This window comes from Suncus etruscus, chromosome 8, assembly GCF_024139225.1.
Source record: "Suncus etruscus isolate mSunEtr1 chromosome 8, mSunEtr1.pri.cur, whole genome shotgun sequence".
Lineage (NCBI taxonomy): Eukaryota > Metazoa > Chordata > Mammalia > Eulipotyphla > Soricidae > Suncus > Suncus etruscus.
The window spans coordinates 62146015-62165929 of NC_064855.1; the positions used below are offsets into that span (position 1 = coordinate 62146015).

Here is a 19915-nt window from a genome sequence, read left to right on the forward strand (position 1 = left end):
TCAGAAATTGCTCCTGGCAGACACAGGGGACCATATGGGACACCGGGATTCGAACTGATGACCTCCTGCATGAAAGGCAAACACCTTACCTCCATGCTATCTCTCCGACCCCTCTCCTTAAGTTTTTATAAGTTTATAAAAGAAAGGAAATTGATATACAGAAGTGTTAATTAAATTACCACAAGAAAATGGATAAATTTTGTTTTAAAAAACCCAAAACAACACAATAATCTAGGGAAAGAGATAGTACAGAGGGAAGGTAGGTCTCTTGCCTTGTACACCACTAACTTGGTTTTAGTCCCCACATTTCACAGGGTTCCACAAGCTTCACCTTGATTGATACCATAGTGCACAGCCAGAAGTAAGCTCTGAGCACTGATTTGTGGGCCTCCCCCCAAAATTCAACAAATTATGTTATAAAGTTCACCTGAGAAAGCCAGCATTTATTTGGCAAAAATCTGGTGACCGTTTTAAAGTGCAAAGTAACTAAACACTATGCTGTCCTACTGTCTCACACAGAAAAAAAAAAGATGTCTTATCTTCCATAGACCTTCCATAACCTAGATTTCTCACCTTGCATATAATACAGAAGTGCTCTTACGTTAAAAGTGCTCTCAGGACTAGAGTGCTTGCACAGCAGGTAGGGTATTTGCCTTGCATGCAGCCAACCCTTGTTTGATCCCTGGCACCCCATATGGTCCCCAGAGTCTGCCACGTGTAGCCAAAACTAAAGAAGAAAAAGTGCTTTCTAGTTGATCTTATTTCTGTCACAGAATATTCTTTTGAAAGCCCTGCGTATCTTTATCCTAAGCTTTTATTTTAGAATGTTAATGTAAGCAAGGCCAAGGGAAAATATAGTGGCAACTAAATTTAAAGTACAGAAGAATCTTGCTAACTAGGAGAAGATTCAAATAGTGGCTAGCTTGTCCCTAACTGAAAGTTTGTATCTTGGTCACTAAATTGCTAAAGGGGTGGGGCCAGAGAGATAGCACAGAAGGAGGGCAAATGCTTTGCTTGTTAGCACCCAATATGGTCCCTAGCCTGCCAACGGCGATTTCTGAGTGATATTTCTGAGAGCAAGGAGTAACCCCTGAGCACTGCTGGTTGTGGCTCAGAAACCAATCAAACAAAAAAAGTTAAAAATATTTTTAAAAATTGCTAAAGGGGAAGCAGTGGTGCAAGCCAGCGTAGGACAGACCATGTGGTTCGACCCTCTGGCGTCTCATATGGTCCCCCAAGCCAGGAGCGATTTCTGAGTGCATAGCCAGGAGTAACCCCTGAGTGTCACCCGGTATGGCCGAACAACCAAAAAAAAATTGCTAAAGGGCAAACGAAATTATGACAATATTTTTTGTAAATCTTATTTTTGCCATTAGGACTTGGTAGATAAGAACTAGTGGGGGGCGACTTGCTCCCATTATTGCTATTGTTATTTTTGTAAGTGTAGATTTAAAACAGGTTTTCATGGAGAACTTCTAAATGGAATACACTGGAGGGCTCTATTTGACACATATGTATCGGCAGTTTCCCTTATTCCAGTTCTCATTGCTTTGTCATTTTGTACTTGCAGTAGCAAGTTCCCAAGCAACTAAAAACACAGCTATGTATACACTTTCGTTTTATAGTAATTACCTACCTGGTCTCTTTTTATTTTCCCGTCACCTACATTTCTTAATCCTACCTATATTACTTATGACATTTAGGTGATTTACAAATTCCTAAGTGTAGCTGATAGTTTGTAGCCTATAGTTAGCAGCAAGAGAAGAATGGCTAGTCAGGAGGAACTTGTTACCAGTACTCTGAATGTAGGAGGTAAAATGTTCACAAGATTTTCTATCCTCAAGCAATTTCCTGCTTCTAAGGCTGTCCAACGAGTTTTAGATGGTGGAGATGAAGAATTCAAGATGGTAGATGACCTTTTTCTGTGGACAGAGATGTTTTTTTATTTTGTTTCATATTAGATTTTTTGAGAACTCACCAACTTTTATTACCCATGGACTTTTCAGACTATTGTAGGCTTCAGAGAGAGGCTCTTTTCTATGAACTTGAATTTCTGGTTGACCTGTTAAACCAAGAACCCCTGCTACAGCCAAGACCTGCTCTCATGGAGGTGCAATTCCTAAGTCAAAGTACTCGAACTTTTTCAGGATATTTTGTTCTTGCAGTAAAGCAATTTAGATGCCAACTGGAAGAATTACACTATTTGTAGAGCAACCAGCCTGGACCAGTGACTCCTTCCCTAAGATGACCTTTCTTCCACTTCCTCTACAAAGACCTTCTTACCATGACCTGGTTTTCCAGTGTGGCTCAGACAGCACTACTGATAACGAAACTGGAATAAGATATTGAGCATTTTAGAGCATAAAACGTACTTTTGTATTAATATCTGATTTCTCAAAACTAAAAATTTCTCACTCTTGAAATAATTTATGGAGAAAATGATTATTTTTTTGTAGAATGACTAGGAATATTTCCCTGAGTGACAGGATAATATATGGGAGAGCAGGTATAAACTAAGGCTGTCCAGGGAAAACGAGTTTATGATTTTTCAAGGTGGAGGGGGAAATAATTTCATACATTGATCTTTAGTATTTTAAGAATGAGGGTCCTGCCCCTCATCTTCCAAGAGATTCTTTTATTTTATTGACTGGCATATAGCAGAAGCTCGGTAGTTTCTCCGAATTTCCTTCACTTTTAATATTTGTTTCTTTCACACCTATGACATGACTACTGATTTTTCTTCATCCTACATTATTTTTGAACACCATTAAAGCAGATATATACTCTGGTAAATTAGGTATTCTGTTACATCTTTGGCACTTGTAGGTAACTCAAAATAATGGGATAAGCTGTCAGTGTGTTAAGATTTGCTACTTCTGAGTCAATTACTCTCACCCTGTTATTCTTGGCTGATTCTTAAAGTTGATTTTCACTCTGCTGTCACATACACTTTTTATCCCTCCTTAAAATGTCTTCATGCTGTGCTCGCTTCGGCAGCACATAAAATTGGAACGATACAAAGAAGATTAGCATGACCCCTGCGCAAGGATGACACGCAAATTCGTGAAGTGTTCCATATTTTTAAAAAGAAAAAAAATGTCTTAATGCTGTCCTTATTTTACTGTGAAAACTGTCTTTATTTTTAAGAAGAAAAGAAAATGCATATGTTCTTTACTGATTGAATTATAAATAGTTGGGGGGTGTATTTTAGAATATTAGCCAACAGGAAGGCTTAATGTTTTACTCCTCTCAAAACACACCCTTTGATCCTGCTTACCAACTAGAAAACAAGTGTGGCAGTTGTCAGAAATTTTACACTTTGGGGCTGGACTGATGTACAGTGGGTAAGGTATTTGCCTTGCATGTGGCCAACCTGGATTTAATAATCAGCATCCCCACGCCTGCCAGGAGTGATTTCTGAGCATAGAGCCAGGAGTAACCTGAGTGCTACAGGTGTGTCCCAGAATCCCCCCCCCCCCAACTTTTTTTACTCTTTATTTCCTGTCCTTCCAACGAGTTGAAATGTTACTTTGTGAAAGTAACCAGTTAAAATGAATATACTGACTGAAGAAAACGGAAGACAATATTTCAAACTGACAGACATCTGTGTACAGCTTTCTTTTCACTTGTGGGAGACTAATATAAACAGAAATGTAATAATTGGGTTTTGCTTTGTAAAATTAGGGTGATTTAAGACCTTTGGGAATTCTTTTCTAAAAAGCCAAAAACCTGAGAAAAGATGGTGTTGATTTTAAGAAAAAGCATGCAGGTGGGGCCGGAGAGATAGCATGGAGGTAAGGCGTTTGCCTTTCATGCAGGAGGTCATCGGTTCGAATCCTGGCGTCCCATATCCCCCGTACCTGCCAGGAGCAATTTCTGAGCCTGGAGCCAGGAATAACCCCTGAGCACTGCCAGGTGTGACCCAAAAACCACACACACACACACACACACACTTTGCCTTGCATGCAGACAACCTGGGATGGACCTGGGTTCAATCCCTGGCATCCCATATGGTATCTTGAGCCCGCCAGGAACAATTTCTGAGTGCAGAGCCAGGAGTAATCTCTTGAGTGCCACTGGGTGTGGCCCCAAGACAAAATGAACAAACACACACACACACACACACACACACAAAGAATAAACATGCAAAATTAACCCTGGAATGTTCTTTAAAAATGATGCACTTGGAAAACAATTATAATTTGTGGTAACTATTAGAAACTTAAATTGGTATATTCTATATCAATCACAATTGTGATATATACCAATACTAATTATGATGCCAGTGCCAGTGATTCCTTTGTTGCTGTTTATATTTAGAAATGGTAGAAACTGGGATGGAGCGATAGCATATCTGTAGGGCATTTGCCTGGCATATGGCCAACTGGGATGGACCCAGGGCCAGAATTCCATATGGTCCCATGAGCCATCCAGGGGCGATTTCTGAGTGCAGAGCCAGGAGTAACCGCTGAGCGCTGCCAGGTGTGGTCCAAAAAAACACAAGGAAAAAATGGTAGAAACTTTAATCTGAGAATAACATTATATATATATATTTTTTTATTTTTATTTTTTTATTTTATTTTTTGGTTTTTGGGCCACACCCGACATTGCTCAGGGGTTACTCCTGGCTGTCTGCTCAGAAATAGCTCCTGCCAGGCACGGGGGACCATATGGGACACCGGGATTCGAACCAACCACCTTTGGTCCTGGATCAGCTGCTTGCAAGGCAAACACCGCTGTGCTATCTCTCCGGGCCCGAGAATAACATTATATTTAAACTTCTAAGTCAGGGGCCAGAGCGATAGCACAGTAGCAGGGCGTTTGCCTTACACGTGGCCAACATAGGACAGAACCTGGTTCAAATCCTGGCATGCCATATGGTCCCCGAGCCTGCTAGGAGTGGCTTCTGAGTGCAGAGCCAGGAGTAACCACTGAGGGCCGCAAGATGTGACCCAAAATCCAAAAGAATAAAAAATAAACTTATAAGTCAGTAATTATTAGAACAGAACTTTCTAAAACTTGTCTTTTTTGGTGTGTCAAATATATTCTTTCCAGTTGAGTTCAGAAATTTTTCAACCTCTTAAGTGATTGTGCTTTTTTTAAAAATATATTGACAGAGGATTGCAGGTGATTTAATGAAAACCACAGACTTAAAAGGCATACGTTAGAAACTGGATATCACTAAATGCTTCTTGATTACCCTCATCTGTTTGTCTATTCAGTTACTTTTTAAAGGTGGAAAGTGGAGGAGTAAACTCGAATGGTTCCTAATAGTCTGGTGTATTTATCCAACTATTCAGTATGTCATTTACCACTATAAATTCCTGTTTTTTTTGGGGGGGAGGGGGCACACCCGGCAGTGCTCAGGGGTTACTCCTGGCTGTCTGCTCAGAAATAGCTCCTGGCAGGCACGGGGGACCATATGGGACACCGGGATTCGAACCAACCACCTTTGGTCCTGGATCGGCTGCTTGCAAGGCAAACGCCGCTGTGCTATCTCTCCAGGCCCTATAAATTCCTGTTAACCTAGCAGGTTGCTCAGTTATTATCTCTCAAGTCCCCAGTATTATATATACTTGGCTTGACATTTTTGTAGGGAGGTAGGGCGGGAAGCACTAAGCAGTGCTGGGGTTACTTACAGTACTTGGGGGAACACTGCTCTCTGTGTCCTGGGGATCTTGCAGTGCAGTGCAATAATCTTTTTTTAAACTGGCTCAAATGGAAAAGTTTTAAATCTGTTTCATTGGTCTTGTACCTTAAAAATCTTTAATTACTCCATTTAACCTCACAAAACATCAGTACTTTGCCTCTGTAATTTCTAAAAAAAAAAATTGGGGGGCAGAGAGATAGTATCACAGTAGTATACTTGCCTTGCATGATGCTGATCCATATTTGATTGCAGCACCCCATATGGTTTCCTGAACCCTGCCAGAAGTGATCCAGGAGTAAGCCCCCGAAGCTGGATGTAGCCCAACACCCTTTTTCTCTCCCCACCCACCCCTCCACTAAATCACCTTATCTCCTACATATTTTTGTATCATAATTTTATAAGACATTCTGTAACATTTTCTCTTTGCTGTTGTTTCTAGGGTATACAGTGAAGGACCTGGAGTTTAGGATATGTGGGATGATTTACTAGTATTTAAAATTTGTACAAACAATAAACATTCATTGATATGTACATTTTATTACCGAATTATTGTCTTCGTTTTGAATGAGTTTGGAAATAAGAGCCATAAGTAACTTCTCTATTTGAATCATGACTTGGCATGTGGGGGTGTAGGGTGGCCCACCCAGCTGTGCTCAAGGATCACACCTGACAGTGCTCAGTGCTGAGGGGACTATATGTGGTGTTGAGGATTGAGAGCTATGTGTAAGGCAAGTATCTCTTTACTGTCCAGCTCTGAATCATAATTCAAGAAAAACTAAAAATGACCCCAAGGTTCTTTTTCTTTTTATTTACTTATTTTGGTTTTGGGGCCACACCCGGTGGCGGCGGCACTCAGGGGTTATTCCTGGCTCTCTGCTCAGAAATCGCTCCTGGCAGGCACAGGGGACAATATGGGATGCTGGGATTCGAACCACTGTTGGTCCTGGGATGGCCCCTTGCAAGGCAAACGCCCTACCACTGTGCTATCTCTCTGTGCCCCCCACCCCTGGCTCTTTAATCCATGAAGCTACAAAGAGTTTATAGCCTGGGATTAATTTAAGGTAAGCCTGTTTCTTTACAAATGCTGGGAGAACACAAAAAAAATTAAAAAACTTTAATGGGAGGTGGCCCGGAGAGATAGCATGGAGGTAAGGCATTTGCCTTGCATGTAGAAGGACTATGGTTCAATCCCGGCATCCCATATGGTCCCCCAAGCCTGCCAGGAGCAATTTCTGAGCATAGAGACAGGAGTAACCCCTGAGTGCTGCTGTCAAAAACCAAAACAAACAAACAAACAAACAAAAAACAAACAAAAAACAAACAACCCAAAACCAAAGACTTTAATGGGGGCCAGAGCAAGAGTACAATAGTATAGCGTATAGCGGGTAGGGCATTTCCCTTACAAAAGGCCACTGTATTTGGTCCCAGGCATCCTAAATGTCCCCCAGACCATCAAGAGTAATTCCTCCATACAGCGCCAGGAGTAATTCCTGGATAAAGCTAGGTGTGGCCCAAATACCAAAAAACAAAACAAAATAAAACAAAAAGACCCCAAACAAAAAAACTCACCCCCAAAGCAAGACTTTTTGGTGGGGGCTAGAGAGATAGTACAGGTAGGATACTTGCCCTACATGTGGCCAACAGTTTCAATCTTCAGGATCCCATATGGTCCCCTGAGCACCTCTAGGAGTAATTTTTGAGTGCAAAGTCAGGATTAAACACTGAGCACCAATGCATGTGGTTCCAAACCCCCAAAACAAAACCTTTGATGGTAGATTAGAGAATTAATGTTTTGTGAGTACTACTATATTGATATTATTAGGCAATCTGAAAAGATTACCTTTTTACAGTGCCTTACCCACTGTACTAGCTACTTGAAGTGTATTGCTGGATTTTCTAAAGAATAATGTTTTGGGGGCCAGAGAGATAGTACAGCGATAGGGTGTTTAACATGCACATAGCCGATCCAGGACCAACAGTGGTTTGAATCGTGGGGCGATTTCTGAGCACAGTACCAGGAGTAACCCCTGAGCATCACTGGGTGTGACCCAAAATTCAACGCCCCCTAAAAAAAGAATAATGTTTGTAATTGTACAGAATCCATGGGCTTTTTGATGTAATATATTTTGCTAATTTTTAGCTCTGAGCAGTTATTGAGTAAATTAAGTCTTCTTGACATTTCATATCTGCAAAATTCAACCTTAAAAATGCAGTTTAAAGGAATAACTTATAAAAGAAAAAATATTTTTAACTTCATATTTATTGATTGATTGATTTTTGGGCCACACCCAGCAGTGCTCAAGGGGCCACTTGTGGCTCTGCACTCAGAAAGCACTCCTGGCAGGCTGGAGGACCATATGGGATGCCGGGAATCAACCAGGTTCCTCCTGGGTTGGCTGCAGGCAAGATAAACACTCTACTGCTGTGCTATTTCTCTGGCCCCAAAAAAGAAAATTTGTAATGTTCATGCTATCTTGGGTAAAATTAGATCTGAGTAGGAAATGATTAAAAGATTTATAAACTTGAATATCAAAACTTGAAATAATTAAGTTACATTATATAAAAACATTGAGGTGGGGCTTGAGATATAATACAGCAGATAGGGCACTTGCCTTGCACAAGACCAATCTAAATTCATTCACTGGTGCCTACGCCATATTGTCTCTCATGCACTTCCAGGAGTGATCCATGAGCCATGAGGCCTGAGCACCAATGGGTGTATGGCTTCAAAACAACAAAGGATCCAGGGGCGATAGCACAGTGGCAGTTCTCTTGCAAGCAGCCAACCACCAACCTGGGGATGGACTCAGGTTCTGTTTCAGGCATCCCATATGATCCCCTAAGCCTGCCAGGAGTAACCCCAGAGCTCCACCGGGTGTGGCCCCAAAACAAACAACAAAAAGCAACAAAGGATCCAGGAGATAAATCTAAAGAGCTGGAGCACATGAATGGCATGCAGAGACCCCAGACTGGATTTCAGGCACTATATTGTCCTGACCTAGCTCCAGGCTCAGAATTGATGCTGGGAGGGGCTTCCAGGCCCTTTTGTGCAATGTTTGGGAGAATCCTCTCAAATTAAAAAATATTACACTGATTTTTATTTGTATCAAAAAGTTCCTCTAAAAATTCATCAGTGTTATTTACATTCTTAAATGTAGGATTAAAATTACTTTGGAGATCACAGCAAAGTGACTATTTTTGTATCTTTAAATTAATGATATGGTGTGATGCCTTTATTTAGGGATATAAATCACACACTTAGTTTTGTTACTTATTAAAATGATACTTCACAATTATATAAATTTTTGTGTGCCCTGTATGTGTGTGTGTGTCTGTGTCCTATAGGTATATTTCTATAAAACCTGACAACTAAGAACTGGCAATGGAACTAATGTTCTTGGCTTACTGATTGACACTTGGCTAATGGAAGGTTTTCATCTGGTCAACATGAGGACAGTATTCTCTGAAGACAAAATTGAATGCTATAGCTTTGAAAGGAGAAAAAGACCTGAAGCTCTTACCATGAACAAAATGGTGAAACCAGAGACTGCCATCATGCCAGAGCAATCTAACAAGAACAAATGAGTCCTTTTTTCTCTTTTGGAGCAAAGTAAAGTTGCCATTTTTTGTGATTGAGTAACATACTCAAGAGAGAGAACAGACTTTTCCAAAGGCAGAGAACCCTGGTACACGACCTAACCTGAAAGTAGGAAAGCTCACATCTCAAGAGGGGAGATGTGAGCAACATGTGCTTAGGCACACTAGTACCCAGGCAACACATGCGTCAGCATAATTTTTCTCTATGGCATGAACATCTAGAAGAGGAATCATTAAGCTAGAGAACAACAAATACTTTACACACTAAGGTTAAAGACTATTGATTGGGTTTGGAAAAATAATTCAAAAGCCTATAATATGCCCCAGGTTTGAGGCTTTTTGACTCTAGAGCAATGCTGGGTATGACCCTGATGGACATTGAGGGGTGGCCTTGGTGGTTATTGACCAGATATATTGGAATAGTACTTTATCACTGGATTTGAACTGACCTGTCACTAGACATATCACTAGAAATGCTTCTCTGAACCCCCAAGCACTGCTTTGGAAGCCATACTCAAAATTACAATAAAAAATAAGTAAAATAGGGCCCGGAGAGATAGCACAGCAGTGTTTGTCTTGCAAGCAGCCGATCCAGGACCAAAGGTGATTGGTTCGAATCCCGGTGTCCCATATGGTCCCCGTGCCTGCCAGGAGCTATTTCTGAGCAGATAGCCAGGAATAACCCCTGAGCACCACCGGGTGTGACCAAAAAAAAAAAAAAAAAAGTAAAATAAGTTGGTCTTTTTTATTATTGTCGTACACCTTTAAAATAATTTTACTATTCCTTTCACCATTTTTGAGTTAATTAGCACAAGTATCCTAAATCAATCCAGACCCTCAGATGGTTTATATTAAACTCTGGCTAATAAAAGTGGTAAGGAAAGCAGCAGAAAAGAAGAGAAGGCTGGCTCAATAAGATGTAAGAAGCTGCTTGACAACCCCTGGCTGAAAATACATTTTCTCCCATGACTCTGTCTGATTTCTTGTGCAAAAATGTAAGCTAAGATCCCACAGAATTACCCCTACAATTATATTTGTTATTAGTTTGGTTTTGGGGGCCACGAATACGCACTAGTGCTCAGAACTTACTCCTTCATGGCTCTGCTCAGAGGACCATATGTGGTGCTGTGAATAGAACCAGGGTCATCGTGTAAGTAATGCAAGTGCCTTATCCACTGTTCTATCCTCTTGCCTCATTGATTTTCACTTTTTTTTTGTTTTGGTTTTTGGGTCACACCCGGCAGCGCTCAGGGGTTACTCCTGGCTCTATGCTCAGAAATCGCTCCTGGCAGGCACGGGGGACCATATGGGACGCCGGGATTTGAACCACGGACTTTCTGCATGAAAGGCAAACGCCTTACCTCCATGCTATCACTCCGGCCCCTGATTTTCACTTTTAAAAGTTTAATTCATTCAAAAACATGTTAAAACATCTGTTGGGCACTATATATACTGTTTTTAGAATTAAATAAGACTAGATTTTTTTTTAGCTTTAAAGAGCTTCCATTCAAAAAAAAAAAACCACATCATTATAAGAAAAGATTAAGAATACGTTTAGGGGCTGGAGAGATAGCATGGAGATAAGGCATTTGCCTTGCATGCAGAAGGATGGTGGTTTGAATCCTGGTATCCCATATGGTCCCCCGAGCCTGCCAGGGGAGATTTCTGAGCAGGAGTAATCCCTGAGCGTTGCCGGGTGTGACCCCAAAATAAAAAAAAAATAATAAGTTTAAAGATTATAAGTAGGGAGTAGATAAATTACATTCATGCGATAAAATACAGCCTTTAAAAAGAATAAAATTGTACTTATAAACTGATAAGGATTGTTGTAAGTAGAAATTAGGGCTGGCGCAGTGGCGCCACTTGCCAGTGCTAGCCTAGAATGGACCGCGGTTCAATCCCCCGACGTCCCAAATGGTCCCCCAAGCCAGGAGCGACTTCTGAGCGTATAGCCAGGAGTAACCACTGAGCGTCACAGGGTGTGTCCCAAAAACCAAAAACCAAAAACCAAAAAAAAAAAAAATTATATGTACATTTTTAATGTGTTCATGGAATGTTAAGAAACATTCATATATCACTATGGACAGGGAAGTGGGTAAATAGGACTCAGGTATGGGAGATTTGCTTTTCAACAGACGATGTAGATACATTAGGTTTTTTTTTTTGTTTTTTTTTTTTTTAAGGTGTAGCAGGGTTGGAGAGAAAGTACTGGAGTTGGGCCCGGAGAGATAGCTCAGCGGCGTTTGCCTTGCAAGCAGCTAATCCAGGTCCAAAGGTGGTTGGTTTGAATCCCGGTGTCCCATATTGTCCCCCGTGCCTGCCAGGAGCTATTTCTGAGCAGACAGCCAGGAGTAACTCCTGAGCATCGCTGGGTGTGGCTCCCCCAAAACAAAACAAAACAAAAAGAAAGTACTGGAGTTAAGTTTGTTTTGCATACAGTGTATCCTGGATCGATCCCAGAATCATATATGGCCCTTAAGTATGCAGCCAGAAATAGCTCCTGAGTATGGCAAGGGTGTGATCCAAGCCCCCATCTCCAAAAAAAAAAAAATATTTTTTAAAAAGAAGCATCAGGGGGGCTAGGGCAATAGCACAGCAGTAAGGCGTTTGCCTTGCATGTTGCCAACACAGGACAAACAGTGGTTCGAATTCTGGCATCCCATATGGTCCTCTGAGCCTACCAGGAGTGACTTCTGAGTGTAGAGCCAGAGTAACCCCTGAGTGCCACCAGGTGTTGTGCCCAACACCCCTACCCCCCCAAAAAAAAAAGAAAAAAAAATCAGTATCTGATAGTGTGTGTATGGTAGTGGTGATTGTGGTATATTTTGTATGTGTGGTGGGAGATGGAGGTTTAGGGGCCTATTACAGCAGAGTGTAACTTCTATCTCACATTGATAAATTACAGTCGTTGAAACTCCTCTTAGTAAAAAAAAATTCTAAAAGTTGCTATTAATTGCTTACAGATTTATATACTAAGTGGCACAGAAGATTTTTTTTTGGGGGGGGGTCACACCCGGCAGTGCTCAGGGGTTACTCCTGGCTCTAGGCTCAGAAATCGCCCCTGGCAGGCACAGGGGACTGTATGAGATGCCAGGATTCAAACCACTGTCCTTCTGCATGAAAGGCAACGCCTTACCTCCACGCTATCTCTAAGGCCCCAGGCACAGAAGATTTTTAACAGTTCCTACCAATATTTTAAGAAGACATTATATATACTGTAAAAGTCTAGAAATATATATATATATTAAGAAGACATTATATATACTGTAAAAGTCTATATATATACATATTGTTTGTTTTTGGACTACATGCAGCGGCACTCAGGAGTTACTCCTGGCTCTCTGCTCAGAAATCGCTCCTGGCAGGTACTGGGGACCATGTGGGATGCCGAGATTCGAGCCACCATTGGTCCTGGGTCGGCCATTTGCAAGGCAAACGCCCTTCTGCTGTGCTATCTCTCTGGCCCCAAAGTCTAGAAGTATTTCAGAATTAGTAATGCTAATATTAATATAATACAAATAAAAAAACTCTAAAGAAATCGGAGTAATAGATCGCAGGTAGGGAAATTTGCTTTGCACACACAGCTGACCCAGGTTCAACTCCTATCATCCATATGGTCTTCTACGCATCACTGAGAGTAATTCCTGAGTTCAGAGACAGGAATAAATGCTGAGCACTGCTTGGTGTGGGCCACATACCAGAAAAATAAGCTTTACAAATAATTTATTAGCTTTTGGCGTCATAATTCTTTTTTGCGAAATAGCTAACTTGTGTAGAAAGAAAAACACAGAACAGTTCATGTGTCATCTTAGTTTTGAAGATGATGTGATCTAGGTAGCTAGGTATAATTTGTATAGGTGCACATGTAACACTGTAACACTAAAATCTGAAAAAATACTTTGTTGATTAGATTATGAAAACTATTATGGATTAAAAATACTAAAACAGAATAACTGCAAGAAGAAATGCAATGGTTTAAATGGGAGTTGTCTTGAATACCCTCAGCCCCAGCGTATAGTGAGAAGTAAAGAAATTGAGTGGAGGAGGAGAAAAATATGAAAGAATGAGAGCCAGGGGCCAAGTGGTCTCAGCTGCATTGGTGGTATTAAAAAAGGACAGAACTTGGGGCTGGAGCCATAGCACAGAGGTAGGGTGTTTGCCTTGCATGTAGCCAACCCGGGACTGACATGGGTTTGGTTCCCAGGATCCCACATGGTCCCCCAAGCCTGCCAGGAGTGATTGCTGAGCACAGAGCCAGGAGTGACCCCTGGGCACACTGCCAGCTGTGGCCCAAAAACTTAAATAAAAAAAAAAGTTTAGTCTCATAGTGGATTGAGTTTTTTATTTTAGTAAACATTTTAGAGGTTTTCTTTTCCCATCTGTAGACTCATCTGTCATCTTAATAAGCCCCTCAAAAAAACTGAGCTCTGGTCCACGAGGATCTGGAGCAATACAGCATGGTAGGGCATTTGCACTTGGCTGACCTGGCTTTGATCCCCAGCATTCCATATAATTCTGATTCTAACAGGAGTTAATTTCTGAGTGCAGCTAGGAGTAACCCCTGAGCACCACCAGGTGTGGCCCCCAAACCAAAAGTAAAACAAACAAACCAAGAAACAAAAAACCCATGGATATGAAAAAAATGAAATCTTATTTTAGAAAGGGAAGCAGGCAAATGTACTCTGAGGAAAACAAGATTATGTTAATATATGACAATCTATTCGTGCACAACCATACTGAAAACTTTGTTTTACCAAAACATAAACCCATCACTCAATTTTATGCACACTGTATGAATCACCACATGTTAATGCTGGTCAGTCTTATGATACCACATATAGTCAACATCTGAGTCTCTTCTCTTGTTACATTTATATTTCAACTTATTTTCAATAACTTATTTTACTTCTGATAAGGCTCAAAATATTTTTTAACAGCTTTGAACCTCAATAATGTACCTTATAAGTAAAAATGAGTTGTCTTTTTTTTTTTACAAAGAATTCTTAGGTTATGAAATAATCAATTAACTTGGGTTACTTTAAAAGTATATTTGAGGGGGCCCGGAGAGATAGCATAGCGGTGTTTGCCTTGCAATCAGCCGATCCAGGACCTAAGGTGGTTGGTTCGAATTGCGGTGTCCCATATGGTCCCCCGTGCCTGCCAGGAGCTATTTCTGAGCAGACAGCCAAGAGTGACCCCTGAGCACTGCCAGGTGTGGCCCAAAAACCAAAAAAAAAAAAAAGTATATTTGAGGACTGGAGTGGTGGTGCAAGCGGTAGAGCATTTGCCTTGCATGTGTTAACCTAGGACAGACCACGATTCCATCCCCCGGCATCCATTTTGGTCCCCCAACTCAGAAGCGATTTCTGAGCGCATAGCCAGGAGTAACCCCTATGCATCACTAAGTGTGGTGCAAAAAAACAAAACAAAAAAAGAGTATATTTGAAATCAGAAACTTAAAGAAAATGGTCAAGGATAGGAAAACAAACTGAAAAATTGTGGCTTGTGGAATCATAATGTTTCTAACTTTTATACTATTTCTATCTTATACACCAGTTTTGCTCTATAAATCTTTGTATTGGTTCTCTATCACATAATGATGGAAAGGACTACATTGTGTAATTAAAAAGTAGGGAAAGCACACTAAGCCTCCTATATTCTACTGTATTTTTCTTCTGTGCTGAGGAAATTGATTTTGTAACAGCAAGTTCATATTGAGTCTTCTTTATTTTTTTATTTATTTATTTATTTTTTTTTTGGTATTTTGGGCCACAGCTGGCGTTGCTCAGGGGTTACTCCTGGCTATCTGCTCAGAAATAGCTCCTGGCAGGCACGGGGGACCATATGGGACACTGGGATTCGAACCAACCACCTTTGGTCCTGGATCGGCTGCTTGCAAGGCAAACGCCGCTGTGCTATCTCTCCGGGCCCCATGAGTCTCCTTAAAAAAAGAAAAAAACAGGGGCCGGGCGGTGGCGCTAAAGGTAAGGTGTCTGCCTTGCCAGCACTAGCCTAGGACGGACCGCGGTTCGATCCCCCGGTGTCCCATATGGTCCCCCAAGCCAGGAGCGACTTCTGAGCGAATAGCCAGGAGTAACCCCTGAGCATCAAACGGGTGTGGCCCAAAAACCAAAAAAAAAAAAAAAAAGAAAAAAACAACTTTTAATTAATTTAAAATTAAAAAAAAAAATGGGGCCGGCGAGGTGGCGCTAGAGGTGAGGTGTCTGTCTTGCAAGCGCTAGCCAAGGAAGGACCACGGTTCGATTCCCCGACATCCCATATGGTCCCCCCAAGCCAGGGGCGATTTCTGAGCACTTAGCCAGGAGTAACAACTGAACATCAAACGGGTGTGGCCCGAAAACAACAACAACAACAACAAAAAAATTAAAAAATGTAGAAAATAGATTACCTTTCTGGAGCCAAAAGAAAAGAACTGAAGTGTTACAAGTAAAAAAACTTTGAGAGTGTTTCAAGCAAAATGTTCAAAAAATTAATGAGATGATTTCTAAAAGTTTCTGAAAGTTTCTTAGTTTTCTGGAATATCAATAACCTAGTAAAAACCACAATTACTCACCTTATTTTTTTTTCTTTTGTTTTGGTTTTTGGGTCACACCCGGTGAAGCTCAAGGGTTACTCCTGATTCTGTGCTCAGAAATCACTCCGGGCAGGCTCAGGGGGCCATATGGGATGCCAGGATTTGAACCACCGTTCGTTCTGGGTTGGCTGCATGCAAGGCAAACGCCCTACCAGTGTTCTACCTCTCCGGCCCCTTACCTATTTTGCCACAGAACTGGATATCAAGCCTTGTGTTGGGTTTATTAAAGATAAAATTATTTGTAAATTTTACCAAACATTCATTATAAGCTAAGAAAAATGTCTTACTATTTACCTAGATTATGACACATTTCAAGTAAAAATTGAATTGGTTAAAAGGCTAAATCTTGGGGGCCGGGTAGATGGCGCTGGAGGTAAGGTGTCTGCCTTGCAAGCGCTAGCCAAGGAAGGACCTCGGTTCGATCCCCCGGCGTCCCATATGGTCCACCCAAGCCAGGGGCGATTTCTGAGCACATAGCCAGGAGTAACCCCTGAGCGTCAAACGGGTGTGGCCCAAAAACCAAAAAAAAAAAAAAAAAAAGGCTAAATCTTACATAGTGAATAGATGAGAAGTAAGCATGATATGAATAAATATGAGTATATATAAGAGTGACAACTAGATGAAAAACACATAATATATTTATATTATATAAATATAATATATTCATATTATATGTAATATATTTACATTTACATAAATATATCATTTAAATTTATTATATATCATAAATACTATTACTTATATTGTATATTATAAATATATTCTATATTGTTTATTATATAAATTTATATAAATATATTTATATTTAATCATAATAAAATAGCTCATTTAAAATGGGAATATATGTGGCTGGAGAGTACAGTAGGTAAGGCTCTTGTCCTGCATGCAGACAGCATGGTATGGTCCAAAAACAAAACAAAAAATTTGGAAAGGACACAAAAATATACATAATTTGTTAATAAAAATTTAATACTTGGGGCCAGAGTGGTGGCATAGCAGTAAGGCATTTGCCTTGCACTTGTCTGACCTAGGATGGACGGGTTCGTTCCCCTGGCGTCCCATATGGTCCCCCAAGCCAGGAGCAATTTCTGAGCGCATAGCCAGGAGTAACCCCTGAGTGTCACAGGGTGTGGCACAAAAACAAACAAAAATTTTAATGCTGTAAAATGCACATAACTTTTTGTTTGTTGGTTGGTTTTGGGTTTTTGGGCCACACCTGGCAGTGCTCAGGGGTTACTCCTGGCTCTGTGCTCAGAAATCACTCCTGGCAGGCACTGGAGACCATATAGGATGCCAGAATTTGAACAACCATTTGTCCTGGGTTGGCCGCTTGCAAGGCAAATGCCCTACCACTATGCTATATCTCCGGCCCCTAAACTGTACATAGCTTTTTAAAAACAAAAGAAAATATAAGTTCCTTATAACTAAAAGAATATAACTTGTCCCATCCTGCAGGACTCCGTTATTCCGTGGGTATATAGAGGGGACCCAGCCTGAAAAGAGAATGGGGGGATAAAGAGGTGGAGACCAAGTAAAGTGTCTTATCAAGGTCTCGCTTTATTGAAGGGTACAGACTCTTTTAAGCATGATTAAACAGGGGGTGGAGAGGAAGCAAAATGAAACAGCCAGCATTACAGACAGTCTCCACAGGGAGCATCCTGTGAATAAACTTTGTATGCTATCTTTACACAGGAACCATTTTCACTTTAAGATAGTAAAGCTTCAAAGATGTCTCAAGCTTCCTGGAATGTGTGGCTGATAGAATGCTTCGGCATTTCTTTGAGCTCTTGGGCTAGTTAATAGCTAATGCCTTAGGTTACTCATTCAGGCCACACAGAGTAGCTTGTCCTGCAGAATTCCATAACAGGGTTTGGTCTCTGGCTGTCTCTGACAATAACTAAAGGAATAAACTAAAGGAATATAAGTTCAAAATGAATATTTGTGACTTTAAGCAATATAAAATATTTACTTACCTTCAGAAGTCATAGAAAGACCGGTGAAGTCTGCAGACAGGACATGTAAGTTAGACTAATTATGACTGAAATATAGAAAAAGTTTCTAGTTTGAGATATCTTGATTTAAAATCATAGGTTAACTCAACTTAGATTGGCCAAGCGGTTCAAGGATTGAAGCAGAAATAGTCTATAGTTAGAAGATAAAAGTTTTAAAAAAGATATGTTGAAAGCACCAGTTAACATTTTAGGTTTCCTTATATACTATTAAAATAGACCATATTAAACAATAAGTTTAAAATGTACATTTTTCTTTGGATGGATAGCTATCATATAAAGTATTAACTAGGTAAATAGAAGACCTTTACTTTCTCAACAGAAATACCACAAAATAAGGTTTAGTTCCTAGAGAATAAAAGTATTTTATTTATTTTTTCTATTATTTCTTTTTTTATTATTATTTTGTTGTTGTTTTGGTCATTTACACTGACTAAAATGTGAGCAATGCTGAATTCTTATTTTATTTATTTATTTATTTTGGTTTTTGGACCACACATGGTAGCACTCAGGGGTTACTCCTGGCTATGCGCTCAGAAATCCTGGCTAGCTCAGGGGACCAGATGAGATGCCAGGGGTTGAACCTGGGTCAGCTGCACTCGGGCAAGGCAGATGCCTTACCACTTGTGCCACCACTCCAACCCCATTATGCTGAATTCTTATTTAATATTTATTTATTTATTTATTTATTTATTTATTTATTTGTTGGTTTTTGGGCCACACTTGGCTGTGCTCAGGGGGTTACTCCTGGTTCTGCACTTAAAAATCACTCCTGGTTAGCTCAGGGGATCAGATGAGATGCCAAGGGTTGAACCTGGGTCAGCTGCATGCAAAGGAAATGCCCTAGCCCTGTGCTATTGTTTTGGCCCGCTAATTTAATTTTTTTGTTTTGTTTTGGGTCACATCTGGCCATGCTCAGGAGTTACTCCTGGCTCTGCGCTCAGAAGTCGCTTCTGGCAGGCTTGGGGACCATATGGGATGCCAGGATTCAAACCGGGGTCCATTCTGTGTTGGCTGCATGCAAGGCAAATGTTTTACTGCTGTGCTATGGCGCTGGCCCCTCTCTTATTTAATTTTTGTTGACCATATTTTTTCAGAAGAAATTTTATGTAGGGTGAGAATAAAAAAAGTTCATGTTAGACAGTTTAGACAGAACCTTCATTGCCTTCTAATGACTTCTCCATAAAAAATGGAGAGTCTCAATTTAGCCTAGTTTGGCCATCGTCTGGAATTTCTTATTATATCTCCTTTGAAATGCCACAGTTGCACTTTTGTAAAACTTGTCTTCCTGGTTTTCAATTTTCTGTTTATTATTACAGTTCTTTGGACAGAATGCCAGATATTTGTGCTGTGCTGTTTTTTTGCAACTGGAGACCAGCACACTTCCCACAATTCAATTACTTCTCTTTTTCCAGATGAGAACTTGAAACCATGTCAATTCTACAAAATTTTAACTGACTGAATTATTCGAACTATAAATTCTCAATTGTATCTCCTCAGAATGAAACTGGGAAAGATCTCTTTTACTAATATAAACAATGGTAAGCTTCAAGAATATTAACACAGGGGCCGGAGAGATAGCATAGTGGTAGGGTGTTTGCCTTGCTTGTAATCGACCTGGGGGACCCAGTTTGATTCTCAGCATCCCATGTGGTTCCCCAGCCTGCCAGGGGTGATTTCTGAGTGCAGAGCTTGGAGCAACCCGTGAGCTCCACGGGTGTGGTTCCAAAACAATAAATAAATAATAAACAAACAAACAAACAAACAAATAAAAAAGAATATTGGGGCCTGAGAGAGCTCCACGGGTGTGGTTCCAAAACCAATAAAAAAATAAATAAATAAAAAAGAATATTGGGGCCTGAGAGAGAGCACAGTGGTAGAGCGTTTGCCTTGCATGCAGCTGATAGACGATTCAGGACAAACAGTGGTTCGAATCCCAGCATCCAGCATCCTATATAGTTCCCCGTGCCTGCCAGGAGCAATTTCTGAGCTCAGAGCCATGAAACCCCTGAGCGCCGCCAGGTGTGGCCCAAAACAAACAAACAAACAAACAAAAATCCTAGT

The 19915-nt window shown here is 40.6% G+C and overlaps 2 protein-coding genes and 1 non-coding gene across 3 annotated transcripts in view; 2 read left to right on the forward strand and 1 right to left on the reverse strand.

Moving 5' to 3' along the window:
- EBPL (EBP like) overlaps positions 1 to 19915 on the reverse strand; it is a 550113-nt gene that overhangs the window by 376357 nt on the left and 153841 nt on the right. The window lies entirely within an intron of this gene.
- KCNRG (potassium channel regulator) lies at positions 1662 to 9235 on the forward strand. Its single transcript, XM_049778840.1, is given in 5 exon segments — positions 1662 to 1911; positions 1914 to 2135; positions 2138 to 2368; positions 2659 to 2671; positions 9025 to 9235. Coding segments are annotated over 5 exon segments (822 nt in total). The 5' UTR covers positions 1662 to 1766.
- LOC126017002 (U6 spliceosomal RNA) lies at positions 2982 to 3083 on the forward strand. Its single transcript, XR_007498681.1, has one exon. It is a non-coding gene; the product is annotated as a U6 spliceosomal RNA (small nuclear RNA).